Source organism: Phacochoerus africanus, chromosome 11, assembly GCF_016906955.1.
Source record: "Phacochoerus africanus isolate WHEZ1 chromosome 11, ROS_Pafr_v1, whole genome shotgun sequence".
Classification (NCBI taxonomy): domain Eukaryota; kingdom Metazoa; phylum Chordata; class Mammalia; order Artiodactyla; family Suidae; genus Phacochoerus; species Phacochoerus africanus.
The window spans coordinates 40950389-40973685 of NC_062554.1; the positions used below are offsets into that span (position 1 = coordinate 40950389).

At 48.0% G+C, this 23297-nt stretch overlaps 1 protein-coding gene across 3 annotated transcripts in view; it reads right to left on the minus strand.

Moving 5' to 3' along the window:
- Positions 1-2269: 2269 nt before the first annotated feature.
- TMPRSS5 (transmembrane serine protease 5) overlaps positions 2270-23297 on the minus strand; it is a 34276-nt gene continuing 13248 nt past the window's right edge. For 2 of the 3 annotated variants that reach the window (XM_047753537.1, XM_047753532.1), the window contains exons 13-14: positions 4131-4327; positions 2270-2461 (exon numbers count right to left, since the gene is read on the minus strand). In XM_047753537.1, the coding sequence (XP_047609493.1) occupies positions 4283-4327 (45 nt within the window). In that variant the 3' untranslated portion in view covers positions 2270-2461; positions 4131-4282. Of the gene's footprint in view, positions 2462-4130; positions 4328-21568; positions 23291-23297 lie in introns of those variants that run through there. The other variant, XM_047753535.1, reaches the window with a different exon arrangement.

Genomic DNA, 23297 nt, shown 5'->3' on the forward strand with positions numbered 1-23297 from the left:
AGTCAGAGAGAGAAAGACAAATACTATCTGATTTTTTTATATGTGGAATCTAAAAACTACAACAAACTAGTAAATATAACAAAAAAAGAAGCAGACTCACAGATATAGAGAACAAACTAGTGGTTTCCAGTGGGAGAGGGAAGAGGAGAAAGGCAATACTGGCGTAGGGGATTAAGAGATACGAAATGTTAGGTATAAAATGAGCTACAAGGATATATTGTACAACATGGAAGATATAGCCAATATTTTATAACAACTATAAATGGATTATAATCTTTAAAAATTGTGAATCACTGTATTACACATGTATAACATATGTAACTTTTTTTTTTTTTTTTTTGCTTTTTAGAGCTGTACCTGCAGCATATGGAGATTCCCACGCTAGGGGTTGAATTGGAGCTGTAGCCGCTGGCCTACACCAAAGCCACAGCAATGCAGGATCCGAGCCGTGTCGGTGACCTACACTACAGCTCAGAGCAACACTGGATCTTTAAACCACTAAGCGAGGCCAGGAATCAAACCTGCATCCTCATGGACCCTAGTCAGATTTGTTTCCACTGCACCATGACGGGAACTCGTATATATAAAATTTTTAATGAAGTTTAGTTGTGTAACTTATATAATATTATACACAACTAACCTTCATTTAAGAAGAAAAAAATAGGAGTTCCCTCTGTGGTGCAATGGGTTAATGGTCTAGCTTGTCTTTGTGGAGGCACTCCCCAGCCCAGCGCAATGGGTTAAGGATCCAGCGTTGCTTCAGCTGTGGCATAGGTCACAGCTCTAGTTCGGATTTGATCCCTGGCCCAGGAATTTCCATATGCTGCAGGGGCAGTTGGTTTTCATATCTTTATGAAAAACAATGACGTTTCCCCCCTCCAAAAAAAAATTTAGAGAAAAAAATGATACTGTTTCACATTTTTGCAAATCTCCCTAAGTCTGGCTTACCTGAAGACAATCAGATTCTCATAACTGCCCTTACATGTGATCGATTGTGATATGTCGTTTTGGTTGATAAAGAGAATCCAGCCTCACAAAAATATGGAGCTGGAAAAGGGAGGAGGTAGTTAACAGCCTTTTCAGATAATTGTGGATCGTTTTCTTTGTTACATCACTGAAACTCAACACATACATTTTTAAAGTTCAGTTGTGATGTAGAACCTGAACCTGTATCATTGAAATTTTCACACTCTGTTGCATTAATGTCCATTGGTCTTTCCAGTGCTTTATCTTTATACCCAGGCATGGTTGTGTAACACAGTCATCTGGAAAATATTGGTTTATTGACGTATATAGATTTTTCAAATGACATACTTCATTATACAATATCCCAAAAGCCACATTCATCCATTTCACCACCAATCAGAAAAGCCTTTAAGAATTGGAAAGCTATCCAGCTCATGGTGGACACAAGCTTTCCGAAACCCTAATGTTCACTTGAACCTTCAAATGGCATCATTGTCAATACCGTCAGATATTTTCTTGAATTGGCAGGCTTGCTTGTTCATTTTCAAGAAAATGTCTGCAGAGTATCAAATAACCATGGTTTTTCTGTCCACACATCTCACAAGTAAAATGATGGTCACAAGTAAAAGTGGCAGGTTCAGCTTGGAATTCAATCACACGGTGTCTTCCTGGAAACGACCGCCGGACATCAGCGTTGAAGAGAAGCACCAGATGTGTCCTTAATGCCACTTTAAATAGACACGTCCTCAAGGGTTGAGATGCAACCAAATTAATACCCTTTCCGCGTCATCAAAGACCAAGGATGTTTTTCAGTGAAACTTTTTTTTCTGAGGCTGTGTGTGGTGAAAAATACAATTATTACTACCTGGGTTCTTGGCCTTTCTTAATGGCCTTTCTTAATCAATAAAAATTGACAGGAGACCAGAAAGGAAAATTCAGGTAAGGCTTTGTTGGAGTCTCTACTGCAGCAGGGGGGAGTAATAACAAACAGCAGGGTCCCTTGATTGCTTGCTCCCTTGCTCAGGGGTGGGGGTTGGGGGTGGGGAAGCTGTTATGGGGTGAGGGTAAGGGTGGGTCCAGCGGGGTGGCTTAGGTGGTCTTCCCACTTCTTTGGTGGTGATGTGTGCAGGGGGCATGCATAGAATCCTGCTTTTATTTCCAACACCCTAATTTTGGTTTTTAGGGTTTTGGTTTTTTTTTAATTTTGTATCTTCTTGCCCATAGTTTGCTCCAACTGCGCATGTCCACAGTTCTTTTTAGTCCCTTATAGTTTCTTTGTATTTGTTGTTCGAAGAGAGGTTTGTCCAGGTGCAAGCACCGCACGCAGCCACAGCAGCAAAGGGTCCCAGGTTCCAGGTCCCCGCCTTTCTTACAATGACTGCTGGAACTCTTTGGTGGCATTGCTTTGATTGTGCCAAAATCCCAGCAGTTTTATCCACAGTTGTTTTTGTGCCATCACCATGAGTACCAGCACCATGAAAAAGGCACATGAAACCTTAGTTTTAAAAAGACCAAAAAAAAGAGAGAGAAAAGAAACCTTAGTTTTATCATGAAAATAGTTTTAAACCTATAGAACCCCCGAAAAATCTCAGATCTCAGGGGGTCTATGGGCCATGCTTTGGGTACGACTGGCCCAGAGCAAAAATGATGAACTAGGACAACCAGATCCCCTCTCTGGAATGTTTCAACCAAGAAACACCGGACCAATAAGATAGCTGGTAATGAGAAGTGAGCTTGAGAACCGCAGCACCCTTAGATGAGAGTCGACAGGGCCCATATGCCAGGCCCACACCTCAGGGGGTGCACTTTCTCCCTGAGGCCTGAGACCTGTTGGGGCTAGCTTCCAGATGAGGCCCACCGAGCCTGGACTGGGATTTTCATAGGCTCTCTTCCCTGCTTATTTCCTGCAGGGTCCTCTAAACCCTCCCACATGTGGGGTTGACCAGATGACATAAAAGTTCAAAGGCTGTGCCCATGTGGTTGTTCCAGGCTTCCTAGGCAGGCCTGGGTTCCAGAAGGGTAACCCAGCCTGAGGATTGCTTCTGCTGGCCAATATGGTATTTATTTCAAGAGACTATACAAAATTAGGTGGTCAGAACAGTATTGTTACATTTCTTTCTTTCTTTCTTTCTTTTTTTTTTTGATTGCTAAGAAATAGATTTATTAAGATGAGATATTTGTGAGAGACGCAAGTGGGCAGGCAAAGAAGCTGTGCCGCCTGTCACATTTCTTGTGGTGACCTTCACTCATGTCAGACACAAGATGAGTTCGGGACTCTGTGGCACTGAAGGTCCGTCACCACACCTTGGGCCTGAGCTGCAGGGTGTGGGGAGGGTGGGCATCAGCTCTCACCCATCTGTGTTCTGTCCATGATGCTGCTTCAGTCCTCAGCACTGAAGTGCAGTGGGGGACCCGAGCTCCCCCACCAATGGCACCCCCCATCACAGTTTCCATGCTACATATCAGGCAGTGCCCTGTAGGTGGCTGGGCCACCTCCTCCAAGGGCTTTGGAGATCACTGCTCCATGATGCCAGCAAACCATTTCTATCAATGCCCTCTTTTGATTCTGATGGATATTCCCCCAGGTTAGTCTTAAATCATCCCAGACAATGGACTGCCCTTCTTCTTCTACCCATGGGTTGCTCATCCACCCTCCCTGCAGGTGGCAGTGTGTGGAATAGGAGTGGAGTCAACACTGAAAGAAATCATATTCTAAAGTGCCCCTCGAAAAAAACAAAGAAAAAAAAATGTTTCAGTGCCTAGAAAACTCAAAAGACAAGCTTGTAAAATGGGCTGCTCAAAGTTTACACTATAAAATTCCAAAGGGGAGTTCCCGTCATGGCGCAATGGTTAACGAATCCGACTAGGAACCATGAGGTTTCGGGTTCGGTCCCTGCCCTTGCTCAGTGGGTTGACGATCCGGCGTTGCCGTGAGCTGTGGTGTAGGTTGCAGACGCGGCTCGGATCCCGCGTTGCTGTGGCTCTGGTGTAGGCCGGTGGCTACAGCTCCAATTCAATCCCTAGCCTGGGAACCTCCATATGCCGTGGGAGCGGCCCAAGAATAGCAACAACAACAACAACAACAACAACAAAGACAGAGACAAAAAAATAAATAAATAAAATAAAATAAAAAAATAAAATTCCAAAGGAAGAATTTAATGTACCTAATACAAAGTATGGTTTCACAGTCTCTTCTAGGCTCTGAGTAAGACTTGAATTTCTGGTCATCATCAACAAAGAAGCAGAGCAACAAGCTCTGAGAGTCAGTAGAAGCGAGTACTCACAGCAGGTATGACCGATGATGCAGGCTCATTACTCAGGTAATGATGTAAACCAGCCTTAAGTACAGGGTATTAGGGAGCTGCAGAGGCAAGAAGATTACATTGTTTCAATAAAAACACCTTCCTAAGAGCCACGGAATTGTGCATAATAACATCGAAGCTTCCTTTTTCTCCCTAGGAGATGTAAAATTAGCCAAGAACAGCAACTTTTACAATCCAGAACAAAAAGAGAGGTTCTTGGGCCTGACCAGGAAGAGCGCGTCACATACCCGGACTGGACAATAAACAAATACGGAAGCATCTCTCCTTTACCCATTATTCTAAATATTCACTGATAAATTATTTATACCTCATACAGGCCCATAAATTCTATAACACATTTTTATAACAGCTTTATGAAGATATAATTCACATGCCATAAAATTCATCCTTTTAAAATATACAATCCAGTAGCTTTTTGTATATTCACAGAGATGTCAACCATGATAACTAATTATTAATGTTTTAATCACCCCAAAGAAACCTTGTGCCAATTGGCAGTCACTCCCCATCCCTTCACTCTCAAACCCTGGCAACCACTCATCTACTTTCTGCCTCTATAATTCTGCCTATTCTGGACATTTCATATAAATGAAATTACACAATATGCAGCCTTTAGCTTCTGGGGTTTTGGGGGGGTTGTTTTTGTTTGTTTGTTTTTGTTTTGATTTTTAGAGCTGCACCTGTGGCACATGGAAGTTCCCAGGCTAGGGGTCAAATCGGAGCTACAGCTGCTGGCCTACACCACAGCCACAGCCACGCCGAATCCTTAACCCTCTGAGCAAGGCCAGGGATATAGATACATAGCATTAGCCCCTTATCAGATGTTATGATTTAAAAATATTTTTCCCATTCAGCAGGTTGTCTTTTCATTTGGTGGTGGTTTCTTTTCCTGTGCAATATACCATTCTTTAACCTCCATTAAATTTATTCTTAAGTATTTCATTATTTTGTTGCAACGGTAAATGAAATTTTTTTTTTATTTCTCTTTCTGATCGTTTGTTATTAGTGCATAGAAATTCAACAGTTTTCTTCCATATTGATCTTATATCCTTTACGTTACTGAATTCATTTATTCTAACAGCTTTTTGATGGCGTCTTTGGGGTTTTCTATAAATAAATCATGTCATCTGAAAATAGTGGCTGTTTTACTACTTACTTTCCAATTTGGATTCATTTTGTTTACTTTTCTTGCCTAATTGCTCTGGCCAGGAATTCCAATACTGTGTTGAATAAAAGTAACGAGAGTGGCCATTCTCTGTCTTTATCATTTTGCCAGTCTTGCCTTTTGATTGTAGTGTTTAGTCCATATACACTTAATGTAATTCCTTCTATGCTAGGGTTTACATCTGCCATTTTACTTTTGTTTTCTATATTTCATGGCTTTTCTATTCCTTGATTCCTTCATTTCTGCCTTTTTGTGCTAAATAGATCATCCTAGTATGCCACTTTAATTCCTTTGTTCCTGTTACTCTGTTTTTTGAATTGTGTTCCTAGTGGTTGCCTTGGAGATTACAATTAACATCTTAATCTATTTTGGAGTAATACGAATTAAATTTCAATAGATTATAAAACCTCTGCTCCAGTATAGCCCTATTTCCTGCCCATGTCCTATACTTTTCTTGTCATACAAATTACATCTTTATAAACCCATTGATACAGTCTTATCATTATTGCTTTATGAAATATTCTTTTAAATCAGATAGGAAAAAAGTTACAGACATAAAATATAATGTCTTTTATACTTACTTATGTAGTTACTTTTACTAGTGGTCTTTATTCTTTATATGGACTCTAACTATTGTCTGAACTGGGTCAAATAAAGGCAAACCGTGGGAATGTATCTCTATCAGGGAGCTCCCATACAGCTTAAGCAGTAACTCTTCTCTAGGTGTGGGGCTTTTTGGAGAGTCAAAACCCATTCTTCCATTTCCAGTGGCTACAAGGCTGCTGATTTTCACAGCAACCGTCGTTGTGGTGCTGCAGATCTCCAAGGCTAACACAGAGCTGGGGAGAGGGGGATGGAAATAGGGCAAGTTTAAAGGTTACCGAAACATTACTTTTAATGACATTCAGCCATTGCTTGAGTGGATGGTTCTCAAATTGTTGTACATCTTGCTTAATTTCCGGAATTCTGGAAAAGTTGGTTTTGACAATTTTTGCCAGTGTTCTCATTGCTTTTATGAAGGAGAAGTTTTTTGGAGGTTCTTATGCCGCTACTCCAGAATCACTTTAAATTTGTTATATAAATAGGGGCCCTGAACACCTTAGTCAGTGGCCCTACCTGAAAGAACATCAGTGAGGTATAACTTGAGCTGTGGCAAGCCAACATTATGAGGAAACACAAAATATGAGGAAGAGTAAGCAGAGGATATAGAAAGGGTGAAAAAATAGAGTATTAGGGGAGCATAAGTTAGTTGGTAGAGAGTAGAGCGAAGGGCAGATACACAGAGTTGCTGAATCACTTAGTGGCCAAAAACTAAAGGAAAGACACACAAATTTCTGCTGCTGATGTCCCTTCAGCCACCCTGAACTCAGAACCATGCAACTGTTTCTGCTCTTCTTGAAAACTGTTCGGCCTCTCTTTGGGATCTTTAAAATAGAAGCCCTTGGGAGTTCCCATTGTGGCTCAGTGGTTAACGAATCCGACTAGGAACAGTGAGGTTACAGGTTCGATCTCTGGCCTTGCTCAGTGGGTTAGGGACCCGGCATTGCTGTGGCTGTGGTGTAGGCCGGCAGCTACAGCTCTGATTAGACCCCAGCCTGGGAACTTCCATATGCCATGGGAACAGCCCAAGAAATGGTAAAAAGACAAAAATTAAAGTAAAAATAAAATAAAATAGAAGCCCTAAAAAATGAAGTAATTTTGGGTTTTGTTTGTTTGTTTTCCTTTTTATGCCACACGTCTGGCATATGGAAATTCCCAGCTAGAGGTTAAATCAGAGCTGCAGCTACAGGCCTACGCCATAGCCAGAGCAACACAGGATCTGAGCCACATCTGCGACCTACATCACAGCTTGCAGCAATGTCAGATTCTTAACCCAAAGATTGAGGTCAGGGGTCAAACCTCATTCTCATGTACACTCTGTCGGGAGCTTTTTTTTTTTTTTTTTTCCCTTTCTGTTGGGTTCTTAACGACTGAGCCACAACGGGAACCCCAAAACAAAGTAATTTGAATGACTGCCTGTTTTTTTGAAACCCGAAGAGGAAAATAAGTCAGCCAGACAGAAAAGGAGAGGGAATTCCAGGCACAGAATTCAGCATGTGCAATGAAAGACCCAAGCCATAAAATAATGGAATGTTTAAAAAGATTTAAACAGGAGCTCCTGTTGTGGCACAATGGAAACAAATCTGATTAGTATCCATGAAGATTCGGTTTCGATCCCTGGCCTTGCTCAGTGGGTTAAGGATCTAGCATTGCCATGAGCTGCAGTGAAGGTCACAGATGCGGCTCGGATCTGGCGTTGCTGTGGCTGGCAGCCACAGCTCCAATTCAACCCCTAGCCTGGAAACTTCTATATGTCGCAGGTGCTGCCCTTAAAAAAAAATTTAAACGATGAGGGTGAAAAAAGAGGAAAAGCCTATGAAACAGAAGAAAAGTAATAGAAAGACAAGGATTGCATTTTTCAGTGGTTAAGGAAGATGCTGGAGGAGCCTAATGAGAATTTTCTCATGCAGTTTCTGAGGTGATGGCAAGGTGCACAGCTTTCTATCCTGGTTTCCAGGAGGGTGTCAGGATTTGATGCTCCCTTGTGAAATAAAATTCACATGTTATGGCAAGAGAAGAAAAAATTTAAACATAAAAAATTTTTCTCTGACCTTTGGCCCCCTCTCCTCTGCTGTGCAGTCTGTATCTGCATTAAGCATCAGCCAAACCTCCCCCATCGGCAGAAATACTTTCTCAACCGTAAAGAGCAACGTTCCCCTAGGACCAACGACAATACAACTCCTTAAAAGATAACATTCCTCCTTGATCCGGTAAGGGGTCATGATGACCCATCACTTTGTACCTGCAGATCTGGATTGTGTAAACTGGCAATAATATGTCATTTAATATATAACCCTTTGTGTCAAAAAACTTACATAACTGTGCCTTGACTTGTAATGGGTGGAATAGTTCTTGGAGCTTTCTGAGATGCTGGTCCTGGGTTATAATCCTCAATTTGGCTCAAATAAAATTTTCCATTTCTTTCTTAGATCAATTGATTAAATGCTCATCAGCGCCTCATATTAGGTTAACGCCTAGAAAATCCAGACAGAAAGAACCCTTTTTTTTTTTGCTTTTTAGGGCTGCATCCACAGCATATGGAGGTTCCTGGCTGAAGAGTGAGACCTTTCTTCATCGTTCAAACCCAGAATTTGGGGGTTCAACATTGCCCCCAAGATCCACACAGGCACATGTGCAGGAAGAGAGGAGTGAACTCACTGGGCCACGTAAGCGCTGCTAATTCTGTCACCAAAAAGCCCCAGGTAAACATGTCCTTGATGGTGACGAAGGGCTTCTGCACATCTGCTTTCATCTTCTATTCAAACAGCCTTGAAAGGGGCAGGGGAGTGGGTGATTCCCATTCTCTGTTGGCAACTGAGGCTCAGAACATCAAATAACTTGCCCGAGGTCAGGGCAAGGACTGAAAACCTCCAAGCCCCGTGGGGAACATTCTGGCTCAGGGCCTGCTGGAAGGCACTGTGCTCTCTGCTCCTGGGCTCCAGGGAAAGAGGTGAGCTTCTTGCCTTCTGCTTAGGAGGCAAAGGGAATGTCAAAATCACAAATTTTGGAACCCCCCCCAAAAAATGTGTAGTTGAACCCTGTCCCTCCCCCTCCCCATTTGCATGACCTTGGGTGTGTTACTTAGCCTCGCTGATCCTCAGTTGCCTCATTTACACAAAAAAGAACAGACTGCCCCGTGGGAGGGTTTTTGTAAAGAGTCTGTGAGCCAATGTGGTTGGCACTCCTGGCTCAAGGGCCTGATACAGAGGAGGAGTCCCCAGAAGCATTGTTTTGAGCTGGGGGCAGTGGTTTGGTCACAAGAAAAGGGACCATGCACTCAGTTTTCAGCCGTGGTTAGGCTGGAACTGGTTCCTTGCTTGTGGAGAGACCAGGGCTCAGAGTGACCTGAGAAGCTGACACCTTGAGGTTTGGGGCTATGAGTAAGGGGTACGAGGTCCCTGAGCAGGATGCTCTGGGAGTGGGTACCACACACCAGAAGCTGAGCAGAAGCCCTAGAGAGTCGTGTGGCATCATCACTGGTGTCCACTTGGGTGCCAAGGGGCTTGGCGGCGGGGGTGGGGGGTGGGGTTCTTGCTGCTGAACTTCACCGTGACCATCCATGAGCTCAGGCAGCTCCCCCGCCCCACCCCGCCCTGACTCCCCATTACAGCCCTTTCCCGCTCTGCGCTCTGCTCACCGGGAACTCATTAAATCCTTCCTTGGCCCTATTCTCCTCCTCTGGCGTGAACACCAGAGATAACAAGCCCCATACAATTGCTCCCAGCAGGAGACGCCTTTTGTCAATCCTGAAATAACCTCTTTTCAACTTCAAGGTGGGGTGGCCCCTCTGAGCAGGTCAGCTGCCATCCTGACCATGACCTGATGCTCGAGTGCGCAGGTCCTCTGGTCCTGCCCAGCTCTGCGGCTCTGACTGATTCATTTATTCGGTGTCTTCATTTACTCGGTCTGCTCAGCTTAGCGCTTGTTCTTGAGAAAAATCCAGCCTGGCCTCTTGGGACCTTCCCTTAATCAACGGGGTTTGCGGTAGCTGACCCTCGCCCCTCCTCTGCACCCGCCTAGCAATGTGGCCTCTTTGCCGACCCACTTTCATTCCAGGCTCCTCTTAAGCTTTTCAACCTCCTACCTTCAGTGAAGCCTTAATGGGCTGTTTCTCTTTACTTGGAAGGGCCAAGGTCAGAAAACTGTGGGGCTGGGGAAGCTTAGGAGCCAGAACCACACCCCACCCCTCGCCTCCGGCTCCCACCACCTGTCTACACCAGGTGGGCCCCACCCTGTTGGTATCTTGGATCCTGCAATTAAAAGAGAAACAGAGGCTGCATGGCTCACAGACCCCCTAGGACAGTTTATTAACTTTATGATTCCTGATACTTCATGATAGCATCATACATCATACCGGAGAGGGCTCAAGCCCAGCTCCACAGAGTCCATTTTCCAGACGTTCCCACACATGTTAAGTCCCCCTCCCCAACCGTACTGCGTGTTGCACGGTGACTCCTGAAACCCCACCCTGAACCTCATCAGAAGAACCCACCTTCTACAACCAGCCCCGAGGGCCTTATTGGGAAAAATTAAGGAACCAAGGCAATGTTCATTCCCAATGATAAGGTTTTGACCTCAGAGGTCTAATGCGAATTCTTAGGCTCAAGAGGTATAAGAAAACACAGTGATTAATCATGAAGGCTCTAGAGCTAGACTGTGGATGCAGCTCTCAACTCGGCCACTTGCTGTGTGGCTTTGAGCAAGAAGATGCTTAACCTCTTGGTGCCTCAGTAGCCTCATCTGTAAAATGGAGATAATAATAGCAATCATTTCATAAGGTTGTTGCAAAGATTTAAAATGTTAGTACATACAAAGTGCACAAAATAGGGCCTCGCACATAGTAGGTACTCAGTAAAAGGAGCTGTTACCGGGCTTGAAGTCTGTCTGTGGAAGCTCCATGCAGGTAGGGGTTTCCAGCTGGATGAGAGGTTTCTCCATAGCCTGACAGTTGGCTGGGGTTCTCCCAAAGCACACAAATCATAGACCAGACAGGTACTAAGAGTATGCAAATGCCACATGCTGTCCACGGGAAAGATGAACCCAGTGTAGCCACATCCACACACACACACCCACACACACCCCTGCCTGTCTTGAGAGAAGCACCTCTCAACAGCCACACTGAAGAAGTGGTACTGGTACAACCCTACTTGTCTGACCTCAGCCACGGCCAGGGCCGACTTCTGTTCCTCCATGAATGACAGACACACACACGTCACATAATACCCTTTACTCTCAGGGTGGGAGTGATCTCGCATACTTTTAGTTTTCATATAGTGCTTGGGAGTTCTCAAATATTTGGTTTAAATTTGGTATAAAATATGTTTTAACCATCTAAAGCATAATGAAAATGTGATCTAGCCAATTGTGGTACATGGAGAACACCAGCCCATCGACCTAGGCTGCCAGAACGACTCTTTGTTTCTATACAGGCCACTGAAGCACGTCTCCTTCTTCTTCTTCTTCTTCTTCTTCTTCTTCTTTTTTTCTTTTTAGGGCCACTCCTATAGCTTACGGGATTTCCTGGGCTAGGAGTCAAATTAAGCCACAGCCACAGCAACACCAGATCCGAGCTGCCCCTGTGACCTACGCTGCAGCCTGCGGCAGTGCTGGATCCTTAACCCACTGCGCAAGGCCAGGGATCAAACCTGCCTCCTCACAGAGACAATGTCAGGTCCTTAACCCATGGAACCACAATGGGAACTCTGAGTTTCCCTTCTTAATTAGAGACTGTCCTGACACTAAAAGTCAAGCTGTGAAAAACTGATTGCTGTTTACAACTACTTAACTATAAAAATCAGGATTTCTCAGTGCTACAGGACTGTTATGGACTCAGTGTTTGTGTTCCCCCAAAACTCGTATGTTGAAGCCCTAACCCCCAACGTGATGGTATTTGGAGGTGGGGCCTTTTGGGGGGGTAACTAGGTTCAGACCAGGTGACAAGAGTAGGCCCCTGTGATGGAACTGGTGTCCTTATAGGAAGAAAATGAGAGCTCGCTCTCTCTCTCCACCACGTGCAGACACGGTGAGAAGGCGGCCAACTGCGAACCAGAGAGAGGCCCCACCCGAAAGCAAACCCGTCTAGACCTCAGTCCTGGGACTTTCCATCCAGAACTGTGAGAGAGCAAATTCCTGTTGCTTAAGCCACCTAGTCTATAGTATTTTGTTTTGATAGCCCAAGCTAAGACATATAAAAATAGGTTTTATAGCCAATTTTGGTACATGGAGACCCTCGGTCAATGAACTTAGGATATAATATTAACTCATTTTTATGCAGGCCTCTGAATGAAGTCTCCCCCATTAATTAAAGAGTGTCCTGAGACTAAAGTCTAGCTGTGAAAAAAACCACTGATGTTAGCAACTGCTTAACCATGTAGGTCGGAATTTCCTGGGGCTATGCAACAGTACCAAAACCTGGAGGTGAACCGTGTCCAGAAACGGATAGAACTCTGCCGTTTGAAGGACGACCCCCAGCTTCAACTTCCTATGCTCATGGAAACAACATCATTGTTCACACTGATTTTACGCTGAGTAGGTAACACCAATTTGGAACTGTAGGATAAATGTATACTAACAAAACACTGTTTCGTTCTCATATATTTAAGAGTTCCAAAGAAATATTTTATCTTTATTCTTTTTTTTCTTTTCTTTTCTTTTTAGAGCATCACCTGCAGCATATGGAGGGTCCTAGGCTAGGGGTCGAATCTGAGCTGCAGCTACCGGCCTGTGCCACAGCCACAGCAACTCCGGATCCAGCTGCATCTGCGACTTATGCTGCATCTGCGACTCATGCCGCAGCTTGTGGCAATGCCAAATCCTTAATCCACTGAGGGAGGACAGGGATCAAACCTGCATCCTCTCAGACACTACATCAGGTTCTTAACCCACTGAGCCACAATGGGAATTCCAATTTATCTTTAAAAGAAGCTTGAAATCCAATTCTCATGGTTATATCACTGTGTTCCCCTCAAAGCCCACATGCATGCCTCTCTCAAAGCAGCCTCTCCGTTATACACTCACAGGCTCCAGTTGCATGTGGCTCTGACTCTCTTCTGCTCTAACAAGTGGATCTAGTTACCCAGCATCCTAGCTTATCGATGCTCCTGTAGCACCTCGTTCCTGGCTCTGTCCTGAAATGCACATCTCCAAGTTCCCACAGGACTGCGAGCTTCTACTGAAATAATGCAATAGTTATCTCTACATCCCAGCATTCAACAGGTCCTCAATAGCCCCGAAGGGATGGAAGGTGAGGAGGAGGAAGGGAAGAGGAAAGGGGAGAGGGGAGGACAGGAAGGAGAGAGGAAGGGGTGGTCCAAGGTCAGCAGGAGAGACCCAGCAGGACTGGGTCCTCCAAGTGACAGTCCTAACAAAGCAGACACAAAACGAAATGCAGCCTCTCCTGCCATGCCGGCCCACCTTCTAGAAGCCTGGAAAAAGCCCCTCCAGATTGAGCTATGTTCTGGATGACCCGTGAGACTATTCTGTTAGTCCCTCTCTCAAGATACTAATACATTTGATCTCATTTTAATTGACAATAAGCCATAGGAGGCAGGATTATTCCTATTATACAGATGAGGAAACTGAGACTCGGGGACGTAAAGTGATGAGCCAGGGTTAGAACCCAGGATTCCAAGAAGAGCCTGATCTGACCCCAGTGAGGGCCCCAGTTCACCTATCATTGTGTTTGCGTGTATGTACATGGGAGCACGCTTTGGCCAGGTGCTGGTGGCTGCCGAGGTTGAGGGCGACTTTGTCTTTTCTATTAAAAACATGAGTCAACCAAGGTGAGCCATAGCTTTGTCTTGGGCTTTTCATTCTCACAAATATGCTGGTAAGGAAACCACACTTCTGAGGTTAAGATCAAAGCACTATTTGCTTCCATTGTTCTTGAAACCTTATAAGGTGGGAAGCTTCCACATTGACCACATTGATTCTCTCTTGGCAGCAAGCAACTGTCTGTAAATGGTTATAAAGCAGTTGTGGCAAACTCCTTCAAAATATTCATATTTGTGCTGTTTAGCAAATAATAAACATAACCCTTTTTTTTTTTTGTCTTTTTAGGGCCACACCCATAGCATATGGAAGTTCCCAGGCTAGGGGTCCAATTGGAGCTGCAGCTGCCAGCCTGCACCTCAGCCACAGCCACGCAGGATCCAAACCGCATCTGAGACCTACACTGCCGCTTATGGAAACACCGGATCCTTAACCCACTGAGTAAGGCCAGGGACCAAACCCGCATCCTCATGGATACTAGTTGGGTTCATTATCACTGAGCCACAATGGGAATGCCAAACATAACCCATTTCTAATGTCTATCTCCAACTAGATCATAAACCTTTGAAGGCAGTGCATTTTATTCAGTTCTGGGTGCTCAAGGCTTAGTGGGAACATGGTCCTAAGAAGCCAGTCAATACATGATTTAACTGAGTAGATATGACAGGTTGGAAACAATGACCTTTTACATTTGTCTAGATTTGCACAATCTCCAAAGCCTTCTCATCATTTCGTGTTCCTGGCCTCCCCATCTGTTCTGTGTGTAACGTTATATTATTAGTCCCATTACATAGAGGAGAAGATAGAAACCCAGCCAAGTCCAGTAGGAGCTGGGCTCGTTAACAAGCCATGGAAGCCAGGTTAGGACCAGACTTCAGCACTCCGGGGCCACAGGACTCCTGTCTCCTCCTGCCCACCCCCCCCCTCCCCCGCCACCCGCCCCATGCCTCCCCGACACATAAAAGGAGGGTCTGAGCCCCAGGCTCCATGTCAGGCTGGAACACCCTGGGCTGCTCTTGCATTTATTCTACTGTTTTATGAGTGTCTCTTCTCAGGTGACTTAGTTTTCTGTTTGTCCGCTACAGGCGCCGTAACAGAAAACCACCGGCTAGGTGGCCAAAAAACCAGAAATCTAGGGAGTTCCCTGGTAGCCTAATAGTTAAAATAGTTAAAATTGTCACTACCATGGCTCAGGTTCATTCCTTGGCCTGGGAACTTTCTAGTGCTGTGAGCCCAGTCAAAAACAAAACAAAACGGAAATCTATTTCTCACAGTTCTAGAACTTGGAAGTCCAAGCTCAAGGTGCCAACAGGTGGGTTTCTGGTGAGAGCTCCCCTCCTGGCTGGCAGATGGCCGCCTTCTTGCTGCGTCCTCACGTGGCCCCTTGTCTGGGTGAACCAGGAGGGAGTAAGCTCTGGTGTCTCTTCCCCTTCATAAAAGGACACCAGCCTATCGTTTTAGGCTCCCCCACCTCCCTGAAGACCTCATTTAACCGAATTACCTCCCTAAAGGCCCTGCTCCAAATACAGCCACACTGGGGGTTGAGGCTTTGACCCCTGCCTGGGGAGGGGGGGATGCAACTCAGCCCATAACGAGTTTCCTCCAGATCGCTTCAAAATGCACACAGATCCGAATCCCAGCTCCCGTTGCATAGACTTTCCTTGACCCTACACATCCATTGTCCTAACCAGCTTTGCTTCTCTTTGGTTTTTATTGAATTCTGTTCTGTGAGAGAGTTCTGGAGGGCAATCTCGGGGCACACTAGCGTTTTCCTCCATGTTTAGCCTCAATTTCTGAGAGACCTCACGAATGGGAATCATAAACAATTGCTCCGGATATTTTTCCACTGGGCGTGACCCTGAGACCACCGTGCAGCTGGGCTCATGCGGGACGGAGCTCCGTGAAAGGCGGCAGGGGGTGCGCACTACAGGACTTGCGGGATTCGGGGTGCCCAGGGAGGCTGCCCGCTTCTGTCCTGTTTCTGTCTCCCCTGATGCGCTGGAAGCCAGGAGGCGAGGCCAGAGAAGCCCTCCCTGCTCCGGGCTGCTCACTGTCCTGTGGGGTCGAGGCCAGGGTGCAGCAGGAGCCAGCCTGCCCGGTGTGACCCTGAGAGCCTGCCTCCCCGCCCCACCCCAGTCCCAGCCCTGCTCTTCCCAGCAGACCTGCCCTGAGGGGGGACCCGCTGGGGCTGACTCTGGAATTCAAGTGACCCTGGGGTTTCCTGGCCTCCGACCTGGAGGGCAGACCCCACCCAGAGGGCAGACCCCCTACACACATACACACACACATACACACACCCTCACATACACACACCCCAACATACACACCTTAACACATACACATATACACATACACACACACACACACACACACACACACACATCCTACCATAAGCCTGTATTTCTGGTCGACAACCATTGTGATTAATTCCTTCTAGTAATTTACAACCAGGTCTGCCCGGGGAAAGTGTTGGGGGGTGCGTGGCGGGGGGCTAGCATGGTCAGCCAGAAGGACGAGGACACTTTTGGTGAGGAAGGAATATAAACTCTGCATGAGAACTCCCCTGCCACTGACCGTGGAGGCAGCAGTGAAGGGGATGGGGCCCTGTGTGTGGAAACGGCCAGGGTCAGGTCTGCCTCATCAGCCTTAGGGGATAAATTCTGCAGAGCTGCCCCAACTCCTCCCATTTCGCCTCCTCCCTCTTCTCCCTCCGGCCCTCAAGTTTCCCACAGGACACATGCACGCATGCACACACACACACAAATACACACTCAGCAAAAAATATTCCCAATGGAGTTCCCATTGTGGTTCAGTGGGTTAAGAACCTGACGTGGTGTCCATGAGGATGCAGGTTCAATCCCCAGCCTTGCTTAGTGGATTAAGGACACAGCACTGCCACAAGCTGTGGTGTAGGTCACACATACGGCTGGGATCCCACATGGCTGTGGCTACAGCATAGGCCAGCAGCTGCAGCTGCAGCTCCATCTCCAATTTGACCCCTAGCCTGGGCACTTCCATATGCCACAGGTGCGGCCCTAAAAAAGACCAAAGAAAGAAAAAAGAAAAACCCACCCAGACACACACAGATACACAAACACAGACACATACACACAGGCACACACACATACACACACTCAGAGAAACACACAGGCACACATACACACACACTACGGATTGTGTCACCTCCCAGGGGCCACCCCTGGTCTCTCAGACTTGCCCTTTCTCCCTCTCCCCACCAGTTTGACCATTAAAATTGATTTTTTTTGTTCAAAAAGTGGCCCATTTTTTTGTGGCCCCAGGAGACGTACGATGGGATGTTGTCAAGACATGGGCTGGATAGCCTTGGACATACATGCAGAGCTAACACTGGACTCTGTCCGCAACCAGCCACCTTCAGCTGAAAGGTTCCACATCGCAGCTCCAGGCCAGGGTAGGCCATGATAAAAGTCATTTCTTGATTGTGCCATTTCCAAGGCCATGAGTAACAGACCAGCCCAGCCTGAGGCCTTTTCTTTCCAGGCCCCATCAGCAGCACCCCTTCTCAGACCCACCGTGTGCCCCTGGGGTTAAAGATTCCAGGAACCAAGTGGCCTGCTATTGGTTCCTGCAGCAGCAAGGCTGGGGGTGAGGGGAGGGGACACTCTAGGCCCTGGTGGTTGAAGAGTTGGCCTAAGTGTTTCTCTCCCAGCCTCACCATCGGCTGCACCCCGGGGTCCTTGCAGAAAGACTGACTAAGTTCTTTCGTTGCATCCCAGCATCACCCCACCTGCTCCAGCCCCTCCCCCCATCCCCCAGATCCACTGTACAAACACAGGGCTACTGCCAAGCTGTGGGAACAGTAAATCTTCCTCACTCTTTTATTCATGCCCTCGCCTTGGCAGACAGTGCCGAGGAAAAACAAACCCCACCAAATCCCCCGGGCTCTAGCAGTCTGGCAGCCTCTTCTTTGCTCCTATCCGATTCTCCCCAGAAGGCAGAGGCCAGGAAAAGAGACCCACCCAGCTCCAGTGAGGGTGCCCACCCCCATCTCCTCCTCCTGAGAGGGCTCAGTGGGCACCTGCCACATGCCGAGCCCCGTGCCAGGCTCTGGGGACCAGAAATCAGCAAGACCTGGGGAAACCAGGCAGGCAGTATTCTTGGCTTCCAGGAGGAGCACCACGTCTGCCTCACCCTCCTTGCCTCCCCCAGGCTCCAGGAGAGCTTCTGGGCTGGGAAGCCCCAGCTGTTTGCTCACAACATGGGGCAAGATGAGGTCTACTGCCTGGGAACCATCTGAGGAGCCGCCAAGGGGAAGGAGGGGCAGCCAGGTCATCACGGAGGGCCCTGCAGGAGGGCCTCTAGCTCCAACATCCTCAGGGCAGCATATGCTGATGTGGCAATCTTTGCAAAACATCCAGATCTCAAGAATTCCCAGGAGCCTTCTCCTGCAACTCTGGGCACCAGGGAAGGTTTCCTTTAAGCTCAGTCAGACCAAAGGGGGCTGCAGGAGGCCAAGGGGCACTGGATTTTGCAGAATGCCTTTTACACAGAAGAGAGGCAGTGGACTTGGTGTGACCCTCTGTCCCTGTTTGCCCAGGACTACAGGAGTTCGGGGGATGTGGAACTTTTGCTGTTAAAACCAGGACATCCTGGCAAAGTAGGGTGCCCCTAACTGAGGGGCCATGGGAAAAGCTCCCCACTCTGTGAGCCTGGCTCATGGCTTGGGACAGTGGACGGCTAGGACCCAAGCTGCCTGGTAATGGTTCTGCTTTAAAACTTAAAAAAACTTCCTGGAGTTCCCGTCGTGGCGCAATGGTTAACGAATCCGACTAGGAACCATGAGGTTGCGGGTTTGGTCCCTGCCCTTGCTCAGTGGGTTAAGGATCCGGCGTTGCCGTGAGCTGTGGTGTAGGTTGCAGACGCGGCTCGGATCCCGCGTTGCTGTGGCTCTGGCATAGGCGGGGGGCTACAGCTCCAATTAGATCCCTAGCCTGGGAACCTCCATATGCCGTGGGAGCGGCCCAAAGAAATAGCAAAAAAGACAAAAAAAAAAAACTTCCTTTTCTACTGGGCCGCATGCTGGAGGAAAGGCTGGGGGGCAGAGGGTCCCATGAGAAGCTTAGGAGCATCAAGGGGGAGTAGGCAGAAAGAAAGTGTCCACAGTCTTCAGGGCAAGGAGGAAACTCCCTCACTGTCTTTAGGGCACTGGCACCCATGGGGCCCCACTCAGAACCTGGGGTGTTGGGAAGTGAGCAGGGGACCCCCTGAGAAAACCTGTCCTTGAGCCCTTCACTGGGGTACATGGGACAAGGGGGAAGATGGCTTTCAAATTTTCTGTCTGGTGCATCACCCTCCCAGGGACCCAGAGGGCAGTAGGAGCGCGGTCCTGCTGTGGCCCAACGCCAGAGCAAACGTGTTCCTTTACATCTGTCCCAGGGAAGAGGCTCTCACCCAGGGGTGGTCCAACTGGAAATGGTCGGGCAGACAGATGTCTCCAGGGGCAGCAGAGGTTTGCGTTAAAGCGGGTCTGACAAGGCAGATCCCACGGAGACCACCTGGCCCAGGCCTGCTTCTTTGACATAAGAGAGGCCAGGCTCCAAGGAGGCTGAGTCACTGGCTCAGGGCAGCATGTTCTCAAGTAGCTGGAGACCCGGACAGGACCAAAGGGAGGACGCTCAGAAGAGAAGCCCAGCCCCGGAAAAGCCCCTGTGTTCCGGGCACATTAATGCGATACGGCACCTTCTGGAGCCAGGATGCTTCTCTCCATCCTGTCTGAGTCCCCAGCTTGGTCCACCCCAGCAGCAACCCCAGGAGGAACTCCCCAGCAGTGTCCCTGCACTGCTCGGGCCTGGGGGCCTCCAGGGTGCTAGAAATCTGCAGAGGGGGCCTGTAGGCTCTGCCTCACCCTTTCCTGGCCTTGTAATGTGTTAGAAAGACCAGCCTGACCTCTCAGTAGGAAGCTACTGCCCCCATAGGACAAGGAGCCTTCTAGAAGTTGAGGTATTTAAGACAGTTTAAAGAGTCATTAACCATACTGTTCTCCAATCAGCTTAGCAGGAGGCAGAGCCCCAGAGGGAGGCAAACCCAGAGATATATTCTGGGGTGTCCAAGGAGGGAGGTGGGGAGGGATCCAGACCCAGGATGCTGCAGAAGGCTGAGGCGTGGTGGCAGGTGTAGGTGTGTTCTCTTTGGAGCAGCCAGGAGGCCCCTAAGTGCATGACCAGGAGAGGGCAGAGGACGAGGACGGAGAAGAGAGAAGACAATGGAAAGACTCCAGAAGATCATCTCCTGACCCAGCTTTCGGCACTGATAGCATTTCCAGTTTTGTTCTATTGTGGATGAACCCAAATGTTCCCAAAAATAAAATGCAGGAAAGAGCCTGAGAAATGTTCCCGAGGAATGACAGGGCTTCACCCTTGTTCACAGCAACTCTGCCGCAAGAAGCAGGACTCCAGGGAAAGAAAGAGGGAGAGCCTGCACCCCACCGTACCCCCCAGACCCCAAAACACAGAGAAGTAGTTAAGAGAAGGGCTCTGCCCTGGGCCTGGCAGCCAGGAGCCACCTTCCTGGGGAGACTCAGGAGGCTGGCAAGCTCTGCCAGGCAGGTGGGATGAGAGACGGGTTTCCTGCACACAGAAATGCCCTGACTCAGTCAGAAATAGGCCCTTAGAGCTCCCTTAGCAATTACAATCTCCCCACTCAACGTCATGCCCGGCTGGCCACTAATAATTTATTGCAAATAAGTCTCATCACTCCAGTAAAGCAGCCACTTCTCTACCTCCGAATTCCCTGCAGAGCTTAACACAGCTGGGCACCCAGCTGGTCCTCATTAAAATCCTTCTGGACCTGAATCTTCCCACCCTTCCTTATCCCCATCTCCAGCCCTGCTCTCTAGCAGCCGGCACAGAGCACTCACTTCTCGCTTTTCTAAAGGCTGAGACTGGCAGGTACCAATGCAGGAGGGGGCAGCCGAGAGTCTCTGAGTCTGTAGATCTCCACTAGCAGTCTGGCAAAAAATAACAGAACCTTCTACAGGTAACCAGGGAATCACTATTAGCAAATTCTCTAATGAGGGTTCTCTTTATCGTCTTCCTGTGGAAGAGCATTTGTAATGTTTAAGTCAGACCATGCACAACTGGAAATCTGTAAGAAGCTTGCCCAGGAACAGTCTCTGGTAGGAGCCCCTTAACTGCTCAGGTTTTGGTTACCTCATCTATAAAAAGTCGGGATGTGGAGTTTCTGCTATGGCACAGTGGGATCGGCAGCGGCAGCATCTTGGGAGCCCTGGGATGTGGGTTCCATCCCAGCCCCGCACAGTGGGTTAAGGATCCAGTGCTGCTGCAGTTGCCGCTTAGGTAGCAACTGCGGCTCCGATCTGATCCCTGGCCCCAGGAACTCCATGTGCCATGGGGCAGCCAAAAAGAAAAAGAAATGAACAGGGGTGCAATGCATTGCTATAGACAGGTGACTAAACCAGGTGAAAAACTGCCTTCCTTTCTACACTTCAGTGCAATACTGGACCATCTCACTCATCTGTGTGCAAAACAGTGATGTGGATTTGAAGGAAAAAGACCCAAGGCTCACATCTTGGCTTTAGCACTTATTCGCTGGCTGGTCCTGGGAAAGTCACTTAATCTTTCTGAACTAATTTTCTTGCCTGTGAAATGGGCACCATAACAATATCTTCACCACCCAGAGATGGTGTGAGATTTAAGTGAGAAGTCAGTGTGAGCAGGATTGATAAACTGGCTTGACAAACTGGTACTGTGGTTTCCGAATGTTACTGATTTTTATTAACAGGTCATAATGACTGTGGCAAATAAAAAGCTCACTTTAAATAAACAAATGGGGAGTTCCCTGGTGGCCTAGCAGTTCAGGATCGGGTGTAGACACTATTGTGGCTCAAGTCACGGCCATGGCACCTGGTTTGATCCCAGGCCTCGGAACTTCCGCAGGCTGTAGGTGTGGCCAAAAAATGCACATGGAGAACACCTCATGTGATCATAGCTGACGGATTTGCTGGCAACTCTGCCCCATCCGGGGAGATCAGTGGCCTGAAACTCCTCTTGAAGTGGGAGCTTAGCAAAGTCAGGTAGTAAATGCTGATCTCAGGATGGAGGCTGGAGGTCAGGGCTCTAAGAGCACAGGGGAGGCCATCGGCCACCTGCCAGGGCCTCTCCCACGGAGCTTCTGCAGGTTGACAACAGACTCCCAGCAACCACTTCCCCAGGTAATAAAACAAGAGTAAATTGCAGCCCTCGCTTTTTAGTGCACTTCTGGCAAAGGAAGTAGACCCTCCAGAAATGGAGATTCATTTGTACTACCCCTCCAAAAAATGCTGATAAACTCACAAAAAAAGTTGTGTTATTGCTAAACGCTAATTGCATTTCCTTGGGTAAGCACCATAAAAAATTCATTGCAGTTTTTAGAAACAAGATGCCAATTGCATTTTAATTGCTAGAGCGGAGAGAGTGGGGAGAAGCTTAACCAGGAAAATGCTAACTGGGCAGAAACTCAGAAAGATATCTCCCAGAGTCCAGACGGCCCCAATCCTGAAACAAGAGGTGAGGAGAGATGGGTCTGGTGCCAAAGCCAGACCTGCCTGGAGACAACGCCGACTCAGGGGGGCTCGATCTTGCAGAATCAGAGCACCTGGACGGGTGGGGCTTTCTGTCGCCAATTGCTTCATGGAGAGTTAACAAGTGTAAAGAATCATACAAACAAGTACATGGCGGAGTTCTAGAGAGATGAGCGGGAGCCAGTTCCAGACCTTTAAGAAGCATGTAAGGGAGAAAACTGTGATCCCCCTCCCCTTAAGGTGTGTGTGAGAAAGAGAGAAAAGAGGATGGGCTGGGGGGAGGCCGGGACCAAGACCATACATCGCTTTGTTTTAATAACGAACGTCTTGGACCAGTTCACAGAACTGTCATTTTAAAACCTATACCCGATTTCAACGCCAACCAGTGTGATCTTACAATGTGTTCTTAGCAGGTCCAGCCAAAGCCAGTTGAGAGCAGAAAGCAGATGAGACTGAGAGAAGACTCCATGGCTTTAACCTGAGCTGGGCCAGCCTTGACCCTCTCTGCCCAGGAACTTCCCAGCCTGGATCTCTAGGAAGGTACATCCCCCTCCTGAGAGCACAGGGGGAAGGCAGGCCCAGGGCATCCCTAAGCATCCGCCCAAAAGATGTGGACTAGGGCCGGGGGCGGGGGGAGTGCTGAAGGGCAGGCTCCCAGCTGCTGCCAGCAGCCTCTTCCTCTCCAGATGCTTCCCGCCATCTCTCTGCTCCTCCACCTTCCCAACCCAGCCCCAGCGTCTCTCCTGTCATTGAGGCTCTCTGGTGAGATGAAGGGATGCAACTCAGGGCCCAAGGGGGAGGCCCTGTGACCCGGAAGCTGGCCCATGGGTGGTGACTGTCCCTTGTGCAGTGATAAGAGATCCATGCCTTCTGCATCCAGGGCTGCTGCTTCTCCTCCATCTAGTGGACCTGCCAG